Raw genomic sequence first — 14,502 nt, forward strand, 5'->3', positions numbered from 1 at the left:
GTTTTTTTTTTTTTTTTTTTGTCTCTTAGTAATTTTTTAAAAAATTGAGATTATATTAAACTTTAAATCTGTAAAATTGTTTATTATATTTTTATATACATTATTGTGTTTAATGATAATTTTTAAATAATTAGCGATATGATCGTTTAAACTTGAATAAGATTAGGATGAAATTGATCAGATAATTTTGTATCGGTGAATTTATGATACTCATAGCTCCTTTTAATAATACTAATAATAAAATAAATATATATTTGATATTAAATAAAACAAACATCATGACATGAAAGTTGTTCACTATAGAAAAATTTGAAGAAAAGATAAAACCCTTGTGTATGTTTGTTCGATAAAGAACACACATTTAAGGATAGTAACGAGGTGAGAATGTGTTTATCCTTATTTCCATCCCCTAATTTCATCTATATCCTCGTACCCCTCTCGATGCCTGCTATTTTGGGTTCGGGGAAACCGTCCATCCTCATTCCCGTCCACTAATTCCATCTCTGTCTTCATTCTCGTCCCGATGCCCGCTATTTCGGGTTCAGGTAATCCCCGAACTCGAACCCAACCCGCGGAGATCAAATCCACATCTTCGTCATCATCCTTATTTAAAAGATATTAATGAGGAGGGACGGGTTCGAGGAATCTCTGAATCCGAACTTATTATTATAATATTATTATAAATGATACTATTATTAATATCAATATTATTTAATAATATTATTATTATTTTAAAAATAATATTAAAATTCGAAGATGAAGACAGTGTCCCAGAACTATTTATAAGATTTAAAAAAAACCTCACACCCGAACCCGAAGAAAACAAAAACCCCTATTCCCATTTCGGGTTTTCTCAGCGATCCGAACAATTGGGAAAAATTGTGATCTCTGCACAGATTAAATGTCTTTTTTTAAATTGCCCCTTTAATACAAGAGGCTCAAATTTAATAATATAATAATAAGTATACAAATTCAAATTCGATTGATATTTTCACTTCAATATAAGAAATATAACACAAGTCAATAAATTTCAACAGTCAAATTTAAATGTTTCAACTAAATTATATGTTTCCCCTTATTAATAGGCGTGGCATCCATCTTCCTCCCATGCATAGATAACCAATCAATGGAAAACCAAAAGGGTGTGAAAGTGGTAGGGTTCTGGGTTAGCCCATACGTGCACAGAGTGAGGTGGGCACTGAAACTAAAGGGAGTCGAATATGAATACATAGAAGAAGATATATTCAACAAGAGTCCTTTGCTTTTTGAGATCAACCCTGTGCATGCCAGGGTCCCAGTTCTTGTCCACCATGGAAAACCTTTGCCAGAGTCGTGCATTATACTGGAATACATCGACGAGACTTGGAAAAATAACCCCTTGCTGCCTCAACATCCTCTCGAAAGAGCCCAAGCACGATTTTGGGTTAAATTTGCCGAAGAGAAGGTAATTCTTGTAATTTAACATTTTACATGAATCAGGACTAACGTTCACAGAGTACTCAAATCTTTTTCCAAGTTTCTTAACTTTTCTTGTGGAGTAGAAAATTTTTGAACTTGAAGTTGAACTTCTGACTGATGTTATGAGTTTTAGAATAACTCGGTAGTCGATTATTTTGGTTTTGGTTCTAGAATCGAAACCAAAGATAGCTTTGATTTCGGCAATGTTCAATGATGAAGTCATGAGCTTTTACATCATTTGTGAATTGTGATGGATATGGCCATATGGGCTAGCTACGCCTCAAATGGAAAAATACTTGTTTTCTTCAGGTTTTTAGAGTTTTGTGGGGAGTCCTTTGTTCAGAAGGAGAGTTACAAGAGGAAAGATTGAAACTGGCGAGGGATGCACTGCAAACGATGGAAGAAATTCTTAAAGGGAAGATGTTCTTCGGGGGAGAAACAATTGGATACTTAGATCTAACGCTGGGATTCATTTCGTACATGTTACCTGTTTGGGAGGAAATCGCGTGTTTTAAGATTCTTGATCCCTCGAAATATCCCGCCTTAATTGCTTGGATTCATAATTTTCTTGATCATGAGGCAATCAAGGGTGAATATATGCCATCTAAAGAGCAGATAAAGACTTATTTTGAATGGCGTCGAAAGGCATTTATGCCTCCAAATTGACAGAGTTCTGTTGGTGTGGCGCAAACAAACTTGTAGACTTTTCCAATAATTTATGTCTGCAATAAATTGACGAATAAAGATTATTATTAATTAAGCTCAATATGATAACGAAAGAGAGGATATTGAATTGTTCGTGAGATTCTTGAAACTCAATTATGATTTGATTGCCAGTACGTAGTTCAAGTTACTCGCAGATACAAATTAATTCAGGCCATTTCAAGAAAGTAAAAACTTTTTTTTTTTTAAATTATTACTAGTACGCATAGAACATGAACCACAGTGCCGCATTAAACAAGCAAACTCGATACAGCCATAAGGTGATTATTTAATTTATTCTCTCAAACAAAGAGAAAGTAACCTTCACTCATATTCCACTTTTTTGACAACATATATTTAAGCATCATATTCTCGAGACCTTGACCCTGGACTAAATAGAATTGCTTCTTCTCTTTTATACTTCAAATCTCTGGCATCCTCCCTCGAAATGCCGTATGCATTTGTCAAAACATCGATAGGCATGGCCCGGATGGCGGAGAGACGCCCGGCAAGTTGGTTGCTGATTGCATTATCGTTAGTCTTGAATGTGATCCATTCAAAGCCTTCGTTGCTTGCTTTCTTTATTACGACAAAGTTTTGTGGCACAACAAGAAGCTGCCCTTGGTTTACATTCTCATCAAACACGCGTCTTCCGTATCCGACCACTTGAATCCTTGCACTTCCTCTGGTGACATACATTGCGCTGTGGGAGTTGGCGCTCCAGTGTGGGGTCATTATAGCGTTCTGCGGATAAAAAAAGTTAATTACCTTGTAGTTGTATAATAACTTCTTAAATCTAGCAGACAATCTCTATTCTCCTAACCACATAACAATGATAGAAGGCACAAATAGTGATCTCGAATTCGGAATGACTTGCCAATTTCTTACCTTATAGAGGACACCTTTCTGAGCACTAAGTCGGAGGTAGCTGAGAATAGGAAGAGAATGGCTGTTGACCGTGCTCAGACGTCCGCCACGTGGGTTGTACACATCGGCCCTGGCAGGATGATCTATGTTCTCCCTAATCTTTGCAGTGCAAAATGTTTCCTCAAGTCCATTGTATCGTCCGCTCCCATGCTCTCCTCCTCGCTCTTCTTCAAACTCGGGTAAAACCAGACGAAGCTTCTCTGCACGGACTATGACGCCCCTATCGTCTTCCCTGGATTGCAACTTGCTTATTGTTTGTGTGTCGACATCAAAAGCTTCTGCCAGAAGGTCCTGATCAAACCCAGCGAAGATGTTCCCCTTTTCCTGCTCTTCCTCACGACCTCTCCCGCCTTGGGATCCATGTTCTCTTGACTTCCTGCTCTGTCTGTATTCACCTTGGCTTTCGGATGATTGCGGGTTTCCAGCTAGGAAGAATTTCTACACAACCAAGAGTAGATTTTTGTCTGAAACGCCCAAAACTAAGGCAAAGAATAAGTTTCTTGAAATTATTGATTATTTATATCTTACCCTGAATTGCAAATCAAGTTGGTTGTTATCATTACCAACGTCAACAAGTGCCACAAGGGTGATCGGGGTGTCCCTGTCATTATAAATCCAGTAGGTGAGGGCCTGAGGCATAGCCAGGACATCCCCTTTTCGGAACCTCCGAAGCTTCTGGTGGCGATCCCGGTGGTATTTGGATTCACTACCCTCTGAAGAGAAGCTAGAGCCTGATTCGAATGTCTCAGCACACCCTGGAAACACGACTCCATGGATCCCACTTCCTGTAAAGTTTGCCAACGTGCATTAACACATTAAAAAGATGATCTCGAACACATTAAATTATTCATAATAACGCATGCGCCGACAAGGGTATATAAAAACCTGCCTTCAGTAGCGTAGAAAAGTTGAGGGGAATTAGTGTAGTGAGGAAGAAACAGGCCCTTGGGCTGGATCACATACCGAACAAACTCAATACCAGCACACTCAAATTCCTCACTATTTGAATCCCAAATCTCGTAACTTCCGGCCTCACAATCGTACTTGCGGTTGGGTTCACGAGCATTCAGCCGTTCAATCCGGCATTGGGTCTTGGCCCGGAGGCGATGCTGCTGCTGCTCCTGCAAATTCTGCCAGAACTGCCTCTGTGGAAGTTCAAGTTGAGCTATGCAGCCGTGGAACAAGAACATTAACACAAGGCTAAGAGGGAGCATAAGTGAATTAGCCATGGCTGAAAGTATAGTATGAGAATATTCTCGGTGGGTGAAGTGGCGAACTGAAAGTGTTGAAATTTATAGGAGTGAAGGATTTCATTTGGATTTGACACGTAAAGTGATCGGGGAACAGATGGCTTTTGGGTCTCTGCATGTGCGTTTGTTTGTTCTGCATGGATTGAAGATGGTTTCTTGAATTTACACATAAGGACGATGATTTTTGGTATGTGGCAGCAAGAAGCTGAGACCCCGATTGAATTGCAATTCTTTCTTCTTCTTTTTTTAAGCAAATTGAATGGCAATTCTAGTTTTCTTGAATTTCACCCCACTTCACAGCTACCTTCTCTTTACATAAAATTTTTTTATTCACTAATAATATTTTCATTTTCGAGATCTGCAAAATCGATCAGATCATAAAAAGCCCTATTTGACCTTCACAATTTATATGTCTTCGGACGCTAAATTGAATTGGTCAGCCGAAGTTCTACGTGTGGACGCTAAATTCAATTGCTAATACATAAAACTATAAAAGCTAATAATTAGTTCAATATATGGCTAAATTACCTTATTTACCTATTCTTCCGCAACCATAATATTTTGTTGATACCTATCTAATTTAACATGTTTAAAAAATCATCACACCAACAAATATCTAATATATAGTAATTAATTGATAATATAGCCGAGAATATTACACCAATTGATACTTTGTTTATTTTCGTCATTAATTACATTTAATTAGTGCATTTTTTTGTTGTAAAAGTTTTTGTTCATAATTAATGCATATATATCACACACACACATATATATAACACTTTTTATTTAATTTAAATAAATAAATACAAAGAATAACAAATTTTCAAATATTATATATTTTTAATTAATAGTTGATACATTTAGCGCGTGATGCATTTATAAGGTAGTTAAAAGGATCAAATAAGCGCGCCAAATTCGGCCACAACAATCTTCAGCTGCCAACATTTTCCTAAACTCATGTCACCTCTTCTCTCTCCACCTCGTCCCCTTTCTTCTCCCATGATTCAAAACTGTTCTAACTAATCAACCCATTTCACATTTCAGGCAGAACATCATGAATTCCCTCAAATTACTGTTTTCTTCTATGATCACCGGTTGATCCTTAGTGGGTTACTCGTAATTTCCCCGGATCTCTCCGCATTCTTCCAGATCAGGAGGAAACACGATAATCTAGAATATTTGTCAAGCATTTGCATGTTTTCGTTTCTGGGAAATTAATGATTGACCAGAGAAGATTGCATTGGGAACATCTATGGAGACTGTACGGATGCCTGTGACGTTAAGTAGGTTCATCTGTTGGATACCCAAGGTTTGTTTCAGATGGAATGGCAGATCCTGCTAGTTATGGCAATCCTGATCGTGATACCGAGCAGGTAACCATGGTTGGTTTTTTCTTCTTTATTTCCATAATCAAAATAAACCGCAGTGTGTCGAGGAGGGAATCTGAGAGTGTTCCGCATTCGGATAAAGTGATGATTTGATTTAAACATAATCATGGATAATAAGAATTGTTGGGTGCAATAATTGTTCCTACTTGGTAGAAAGATCGAACCGTGGTGCTTGAGCTGACGCGTGGATTAACAGATTTGAGTTACACCATTACCACCAGCTATAACTTTTGGTAAAACGTCAAGCGCTCGGTCCTACAAGAATGCATGAGTACTGATTTAAGTTGTGTATTCTTGTTGATTCGCTAAAGATTTCTAAGATGCCATTGGGAAGAAATATCGGTTCGGGATCATTTATGTGAATATGAATGGATTAAATCCGGCGAGTTGTTTAATACTCCTATCATAATATCAATTGTACGTGTTACTTGGTTATGATTTTTTTCCATTATCAACATCCCTTAGTCTCAAAAGAATGTTGTTGTGGGCGATTCGGCTGCACAAACGTGACTACACACAATAGGCTCAACTAGCAACTATTTTTCTTCTGTTTTCCTTGTATGAAGATGATTAACCCAATTTATTTGAAGTCTATTGTATAGTCTTCTACACACATTTACACATTTCACACAATCCGATGTGGAATAAAGCATTAGATTTTTCTGACTCTTGTGCTGTGTTCTCTGTTGTGCTGTATTTGAAATCAACATTTTATCTTTGACACCTGAATTTTGATTTTGTTATGTCTGTGAAGGCACTCATTGCTTTGAAGAAAGGAACACAGTTAATCAAGTACAGCAGAAAGGGGAAGCCTAAGTTTCGCACGTTTAGACTTTCTCCGGTGAGTATATATGGTCATCCTCCAAAACCTTGATGTAACTTTTCCTCATTTATACAATCATACAAGCACAATTCATTTGGTTGTTTGAAGATTGGAATAAGAGTCCATACTATGGATTGGTTGTAATTGTAGGACGAAACGACATTAATCTGGTATTCGCATAGAGAAGAAAGAAATTTGAAGTTATCTTCCGTTTTACGGATCATACCTGGACAGAGAACCGTAAGCAAAAAATTGTTCATGCAGTTTATGTATCGTGACTGTACTAAACATTGGATATTTATGGGGATATAAACTGATCTGACTGTTTCAAAACTATGTTCTGCAGCCTGTTTTCAAAAGATATTTGCGCCCAGAGAAGGAGTACTTGTCTTTCTCACTCATATACAATAACGGCGATAGATCTCTCGATCTTGTAAGTGGTCGCAATTTTTCTAGTTAAATGAAACCTCATTAGGGTGAATGATGTGATGTATTCTAGGCCTTCCAGTGTTCTCGAACGGGTAAAAACTAGTGTTCTGCCTATTTACCGTATCATTTTACACTTTATAGATCTGCAAGGACAAAGTTGAATCTGAGCTTTGGCTCGGTGGCTTGAAGGCCTTAATATCAACTGGCCAAGCACGCAGTAAACGTACTAGAAGTGACATTTCTGATGTAAGAATTTTATTTCGTCCCTCGTCTTCATATATTGTTGTTTCTTTGTTGCACCAACATTTTCCCATATTATATTACTTATTTTTTTAATGTTTATGCATGTGCAGTTAACTGGTTTTGGTGATATCATTCAAGATAATCGTCCCTTTGGAGCGTCGCTTGAATACACTTCAAGTATACCCCGTGGTAAATCCGTTGCAGATTTTAACACTAACTTGAACAACTCAAGCTCACATGTGGGGTCTGAGTGTGCAAACATGCAAATAAGAACAAGTGGTACAGATGGTTTTCGTATTAGCGTCTCGAGTACTCCTAGTTGTTCCAGTCAAGGTTCTGGACCAGATGATATAGAATCGCTTGGTGACGTTTATGTATGGGGAGAGATTTGGTCTGATGGAGGTGCCACGGATGGAACTGGGAATTCATTTCCAATAAAAAATGATGTCTTAATTCCTAAACCACTGGAGTCAAATGTAGTTCTTGACGTTCACCAAATTGCTTGTGGCGTTCGCCATGTTGCTCTTGTTACAAGACAAGGCGAGGTATTTACATGGGGTGAAGAATCTGGAGGAAGATTGGGTCATGGAATCGAAAAAAACTTTAGTCGCCCTAAACTTGTAGAATTTTTGGCTGTTACGAATGTTGACTTTGTAGCCTGTGGAGAGTTTCACACATGTGCGTTATCAACATCTGGTGACTTATATACTTGGGGAGATGGTACCCACAATGCTGGACTTCTTGGCCATGGGAATGACGTTAGCCATTGGATACCTAAACGAGTTTCTGGGCCTTTAGAAGGCCTCCAAGTTCTATCAGTTGCATGTGGGACATGGCATTCAGCACTTGCGACTTCAACTGGAAAACTCTTTACATTTGGTGATGGGACATTTGGTGCTCTTGGCCACGGTGGTCGTGAAAGCATTACATACCCAAGGGAGGTCCAATCGTTAAATGGACTGAAAACGTTGGCTGTTTCTTGTGGTGTATGGCATACCGCTGCTATTGTAGAAGTTACGAATCAGTCAGGTGCAAGTGTTGTTTCCTCGAGAAAGCTTTTCACTTGGGGTGACGGTGATAAAAATCGACTTGGTCATGGAAACAAGGAGACATATCTTGTTCCGACCTGTGTATCTGCTCTTATAGATTATAACATCCATCAGTTAGCATGTGGGCATAACACAACTGTTGCCCTTACAACATCCGGTCATGTCTTTACTATGGGAAGCAATTCGTTCGGACAGTTGGGAAATCCCCAGTCTGATGGAAAATCACCGTGTTTAATACAAGATAGGCTCGTGGGAGAGTTTGTGGAACAAATATCATGTGGTGCACATCATGTAGCAGTTCTCACGTCGAGAAGTGAAGTATTCACTTGGGGAAAAGGAGCTAACGGAAGATTAGGCCATGGCAATGTTGATGATAGGAATACTCCAACGTTGGTTGAAGCCATTAAAGACCGACACGTGAGGAATATTGCTTGTGGATCAAATTATACCGCTAGTATTTGCATCCATAAATGGGTTTCTGGTGCGGACCAATCGTTTTGCACTGGGTGTAGGCAAGCATTTGGTTTTACTCGAAAACGACATAACTGTTACAACTGTGGATTAGTGCATTGCCATGCTTGTAGCTCAAAAAAAGCTTTGAAAGCAGCTCTTGCCCCAACTCCAGGAAAACCGCACCGAGTGTGTGATTCGTGCTACCTGAAACTTAAAAAGGCTGCAGAAGCTGGAATTGTCGGTACTTTTAGTCGTAGAGCCTCAGGGCCTCGACGTTCAGTGGATATGAGTAGTAGAGCAGATAGAGGAGAGGCAAGAACTTCAAGACTTCTTCTATCGCCGCCTACGGTTGAACCAATCAAGTATCTCGAGGTGAAGTCCGGGACACAATCTGATAATTATTCCATCATTCGAGCATCTCAAGTTCCGTCACTTTTGCAGCTAAAAGATGTTGCTTTCCCAAGTTCACTTAGTGCTCTTCAATATGCTTTAAAGCCTGTCATCACATCAGCACCACAGATTCAACAACTACAGGTTCATACTCCATCCCAGTCCAACTCAAGACCAGCTTCCCCATACTCAAGAAGACCAAGTCCTCCACGATCTGCGGCTCCAGTGTTTTCAAGGGGTGTCATTGACAGCCTAAAGAAAACCAATGATCTTCTAACTCAAGAAATTTCTAAACTTCATGGCCAAGTACGGATTTCCACTGCTAAACACATTCAAGTTGAAGTTTAATCTGTTATTTTACTGTTTATGAACATCCATGTTCTTTTGAAATCAGGTCAAGAGTTTAAAGCAAAAAACTGAAGCCCAAGAAACAGAAATTCAGAAGTTAAAGACAGCTTCTGAAGATGCTACTTCCCTAGCTTCTAACAGATCTTCTGATATTTTTAAAGCAACACAAGCAGTCAAAACAATAACAACTCAAGTAATTCAAATTATGAATATCTTAATTTATCATATGGATCTTTTTTATCATCGTCATCGTATGTATTTGAAAATGACGGAATTATACATATTATAAATGTTGAACCATTTTCTTGTTTCCCTTGTGCAGTTAAACGACATAACAGAGCAGTTACCTCCTGAGATAACCGAAAGCGAATCTTTTAAAGTCGTGCGTGCTCAAGTTAGATTTTTGTTGGACACGATTGGAAATGAGACATCTGAAGATAATCCAACTTCACCATCAGAAAGCTCAAACGAGGCACCAAATTATTCTGATAAGATGTCATTAGCCCATGAATCTAGTAACAAGGAAAATCATAGATCAGAAGATCGTGAAGGAGTTCAGGACCTGTCACAGAATCGTATTAGAACTCTACAAGAAACCGGTGAACCATCTGGTTCAAATGCTAGAGTAGGGAATGAACCGAGAACAGAGAGTGACTCAGGGACACCTCAAGCTGCTAGAACTGAAGGGAGGACAGAAGTTATTGAACAATTTGAACCAGGTGTCTATGTCAAGCTTGTTCAACTCTCAAATGGAACCAAGATATTCAAAGGGATTCAATTTAGGTACAACTTTAATGCCTCTTGCATTATATGATCCTCGAGCATCGAATCTTGTTCTTTACATTTTCCTGTTATGTTCGTTTTTTTAATTTCTAGTCTCAATTTGCATTCATGTCATATTTGTTCCGTGTGCTGAGTTCATCTGAATTTACACACAAATAAGTTTCTGAAGAGAGAGCTTTTGAAGAACATTGATTTTTTTAACACATTGCCACAGTAAGCGTAAATTTGACGAGCAACAAGCAGAAGAATGGTGGAAAGAAAACAAAGATAGACTGCAGAAAAAGTACAGTCCTGCAAAGACAAGAAACACGCCAGCAGAAGAAACTGCGCCTCAGCCACGGGAGGAGGAAGCGAGCCATGAAAATAATGAGGCACCACAACCTTAATAGGAAAATGTGGCGATCAACAAGTTCAAGAGCCCAAGTTTTTTTTTTCCCGAATTATAGTTAGCAACCACTTCAAATTTTTAGCTTATTGTTAGACTTGGAGAAATAACTCTTTATGATTCAGATAGGAAAGGATACCCTGATTCATAAATTTTTTTTTTGCTCCATGTTAAATTTGGTGCAGAACTTCAGTTTCTTGGTAGAACTATTAATTAATTCAATTAGATTGATGAGTTGAGAGACACAAATAAGTGCCAATGATTTTACTTTGTTGCATTGAGAGATATGTTGTTTTGACAATTGGGAAAAAAAAGCATAAAAATTCATTACAAATTTGAGGTGCCATTGGTTTTCAGAACTTAGACAGACCTACACAGACGGTTCTCTCTCATTTTCCGAAATCAAGAGAGCTTCCAAATTAAATTCCAGAGAATTGGTACTGATGTTTATAGTCTCTGAGAACCTTATATCGGGTGCGACATCTCCAGATTTGAAAGCACGCTATGGAAGATGCCTAGAAAATAATAAGATTTGCAACAAAAATTAGCATCCATAGACTATGAAGATCTTCCTGATCTAGCAACTTTTGCAAAAAAGGATATCGGACAACATGATAACTGCTGTTTCGAAACGTTTAATACAAGGAAATTAAGATATGATTATGTTACTTGATAATTATTAAAAATTAATAAATCACCAAGGTTATTTTTAACTTTATTCGATAATATTTAGATTAAATAAATTATCAGAATTTAAAATCTATTAATTTATATTCAACTCATAACAAAAAAATCATAATTATATAATTATATATTTTCATATTATTTTCATACTAATCATATCATAATAGAATGAAATTATTTCAATCATAAAAATATTATGGACTGAGATTAGGGATTAAGATATTATTAATAATACATACATATATACACACACACACACAAGAGTAGTGGGGCGTGTCCCCTAAATCTAAGGACCCCGCTTGTGGACCCATTTAACCTGATGCTAGGCTGGTTTAATACAAGAATCCGACATATTACCATCCCTAGGCACAGCTACCAGACATCTTCCTACCAGCTGAAGAATTAAGTGACGTCCTGGCATTGCATATGTATTGTGTGTTTATAAGAAAAATTACAATTTATGTGAAACGTATAAAACTAAAATAATATTAGAATTTTTTTTTAAAACTAATTTCGAAAATGTTCATACACATGCATGCAAATAAAAACAAATCCACCATACATATTAAAAAAAATACGATCACTGAATAAAAATAATTGCAGTTAAATAATTACTAATTAAATAAAACCTAAGATTTGCATGCAGTCAGGTTACGTCGTTCGAATTTTTAGACATTGTATTATTTCTTGTAAATTGGTCTATTTTAGATTTTAGTCATGTAAGTTTGTAAATTGTCAAAATTTTGTTTTCATCTAATAACATGGATTTTTTTGTTTTGGTAAATATTTTTTTCCACCGAAACCCCCTAAATACATGGAATATTTTGTGTTTGACATCGATGCTCTTCTATGTTGTTCATATCAATAGAATAAATCATATATTACACATATTAATTCATCTAAACAAAAATAAAATAGCAAAATCACACTTAATATTTCAAAAATAAGAGGAAAAAAACTTGTCATTTCCCTGTATTTTTGCTTAAGTGGATTTTAATGTATGTAATATTAGTTTTATTCTCGCCACATGAATTAGTGTAAAATAAACAAAATTTGATGTATTTATTGGCTTCAGAAAAAAAAAGACTAAAACAAAAAAAATCAAATTTATATTATGGAAACAAAACATTGATAAGTTATATGACTAAAATCCAAAACAAACCAACTTAAAGGACTAAAATTGCAAAGAGAGCAGTGGTATCAAGCACTCGGACAAGCTCCTTAGGAGAACCCAGTGACATTTGTAATGGACGGTTGGGATCAGGGAGAGCTCGTCTATCAACCACGCAAAGACTGCTGCTTGGATTCGAGTCTAAATCATCTACATTCACTCGGCCTCAACCCCCTAGAGTTGTCCGTGATGATGCTTTTCGAAGTTTTGATTTGCTGACAATTGGCTCAGGAAAAAAAATAAATAAAAAATTACAGCTTTATGCTGTTTGATGCCCACATGAGAAAATTGAAAGCACTTGATGATCCGTCGGAGGTGCAAGCCATCGTCGTGGCATGAGATCAGAGCGAGTGGATGCTCTTTTACTCTTACTAGGTCGTTTAAATCCGGCTGTACTAAAATCATTTATCATATATGTTCTTTCATTTATTACAATGTATATGTGATATCAATATATCGTTGTACTTCATCCAGCACCATCTCCTGAAGTGTTGATATCAACTCTCGAGTATCCTCAACTATTCTATAATGTCTGTGATAAGATCAAATTATAAAAATTAATGAGATATCATACTGCAATTTGAATTAATGATATAAATAATTGCATTTTTCATTAATTAGGTTTAAAAAAAACTTATTTGATGTTAGGAGAAGGAAGTTAGTGTTTCATAATCCATGCAAGTTGGCAAGAGGAAATAGGCCGACATATGTGTAAATTTCGTGTATAACAACTAGCAACTATAATGTGAAATTGTCGGTATTCAAGGAATGATACCAATTATTATCATTTCATTTTCATCTTATTTTCTCCCAAAATACATTTCTATCAATAATAATTATATTGTATTCAACCACATACATTTTATTCAAAATTTTAAAATATCTAACTCTGATTAAGATCCAAAAGACATCGTTTCATATATATAAAACTACATCAGGATCGAACTTATAAACATATTTTTTCACGTCTCAAAATTGTTTCTTTGTAAACATTTTCCTCAAAAACACAAACATCACACAAAATTTCTTTTAAATTCATCTCTTCCTTCATGTACGCTTGAGAATTAAATCCATAGATTTCAATTAGTTTTATTATTTACAATGAAATAATGTATTAAACATTAAACTCATACAATACTTATTCATACATTAGTAATACAAATTTGAATGAATTTCAAATGACATAATTGTTGAGTGAACTCGAAATTAATCTTTATCATGAAATACTACATAAACACGTAAGAAGAGAATTTGAAGTTTATAACCTTACTTTTCTAAATAACAAAAATACATTTGAAAATCCATCCATCGATGCACAAAGACATTATTCCTAAGATGAAATCTGGTTTGATACACAAGTTATTTTGGTAGATAGGCAAACGTTACATTCGGTATAAATTCTGGGGTGGAAAACTAATAATGTCAAAACTTGAGGTCCTGATTGCTCAAAAGAAAACTAGAGGGCCCCAAGCAAAATATCACCCTTTAATACCACACCTCCTCTAATAACAACAAAATTCATTATTAAGCAGCATAATTAGATTAGACCGTATAACTACCAAACTTAGAAAACAAATAATAATAATAAAAAGTTACATAATTCCCAAAGTAAACTTTATTATTCTGATATTGTATCCTATCAAATTTTTTTTAATTATTTAATATCTAAGAAATTGTTTTATTTTCCAGAATAAAATATTATATATCCTATTTTCCTATATACTTATTTTGAAAAAAATCCCCCCAAAAAAAAACCCCAAGAACCAACAAGTAATTTGAATCACATTGTAATTTATAATTAATTATAAATGCCTTTAGGAATTGGTCAAATGGAAAGTTATTGGGGTTGTTGCCTGTTGGGGTCTACTACGCTCAACTTTTTAAAGAAAATTTATTATTTTATATTTTATATGACCTTGCGTATCAACATTCTTTTCACACTCTCATGTTTATTCTGTTTATGTTTTAATTTGTAATATTAAATAAAATATATAGAATCAAATTTTATCTCACAATGTA

The 14,502-nt window shown here is 36.1% G+C and overlaps 3 protein-coding genes across 3 annotated transcripts; 2 read left to right on the top strand and 1 right to left on the bottom strand.

Moving 5' to 3' along the window:
* Positions 1–1,040: 1,040 nt before the first annotated feature.
* LOC140970224 (glutathione transferase GST 23-like) lies at positions 1,041–2,256 on the top strand. The gene is made up of 2 exons (XM_073431873.1): positions 1,041–1,444; positions 1,768–2,256. The coding sequence occupies exons 1-2, from the start codon at positions 1,127–1,129 to the stop codon at positions 2,122–2,124; spliced, it is 675 nt and encodes a 224-aa protein (XP_073287974.1). The 5' UTR covers positions 1,041–1,126; the 3' UTR covers positions 2,125–2,256.
* Positions 2,257–2,389: 133 nt separating this feature from the next.
* Positions 2,390–4,356, bottom strand: LOC140970223 (11S globulin seed storage protein Ana o 2.0101-like). Its single transcript, XM_073431871.1, has 4 exons — positions 3,973–4,356; positions 3,616–3,868; positions 3,049–3,525; positions 2,390–2,904 (listed from the first exon to the last, which is right to left on the bottom strand). The coding sequence occupies exons 1-4, from the start codon at positions 4,314–4,316 to the stop codon at positions 2,518–2,520; spliced, it is 1,461 nt and encodes a 486-aa protein (XP_073287972.1). The 5' UTR covers positions 4,317–4,356; the 3' UTR covers positions 2,390–2,517.
* Positions 4,357–5,293: 937 nt separating this feature from the next.
* On the top strand, positions 5,294–10,876 carry LOC140970222 (PH, RCC1 and FYVE domains-containing protein 1-like). Its single transcript, XM_073431870.1, has 9 exons — positions 5,294–5,710; positions 6,480–6,566; positions 6,699–6,788; positions 6,895–6,981; positions 7,119–7,223; positions 7,331–9,418; positions 9,507–9,653; positions 9,783–10,243; positions 10,458–10,876. The coding sequence occupies exons 1-9, from the start codon at positions 5,663–5,665 to the stop codon at positions 10,627–10,629; spliced, it is 3,285 nt and encodes a 1,094-aa protein (XP_073287971.1). The 5' UTR covers positions 5,294–5,662; the 3' UTR covers positions 10,630–10,876.
* Positions 10,877–14,502: the final 3,626 nt, after the last annotated feature.

Source organism: Primulina huaijiensis, unplaced genomic scaffold, assembly GCF_012295235.1.
Source record: "Primulina huaijiensis isolate GDHJ02 unplaced genomic scaffold, ASM1229523v2 scaffold43375_ERROPOS137452, whole genome shotgun sequence".
NCBI lineage: Eukaryota > Viridiplantae > Streptophyta > Magnoliopsida > Lamiales > Gesneriaceae > Primulina > Primulina huaijiensis.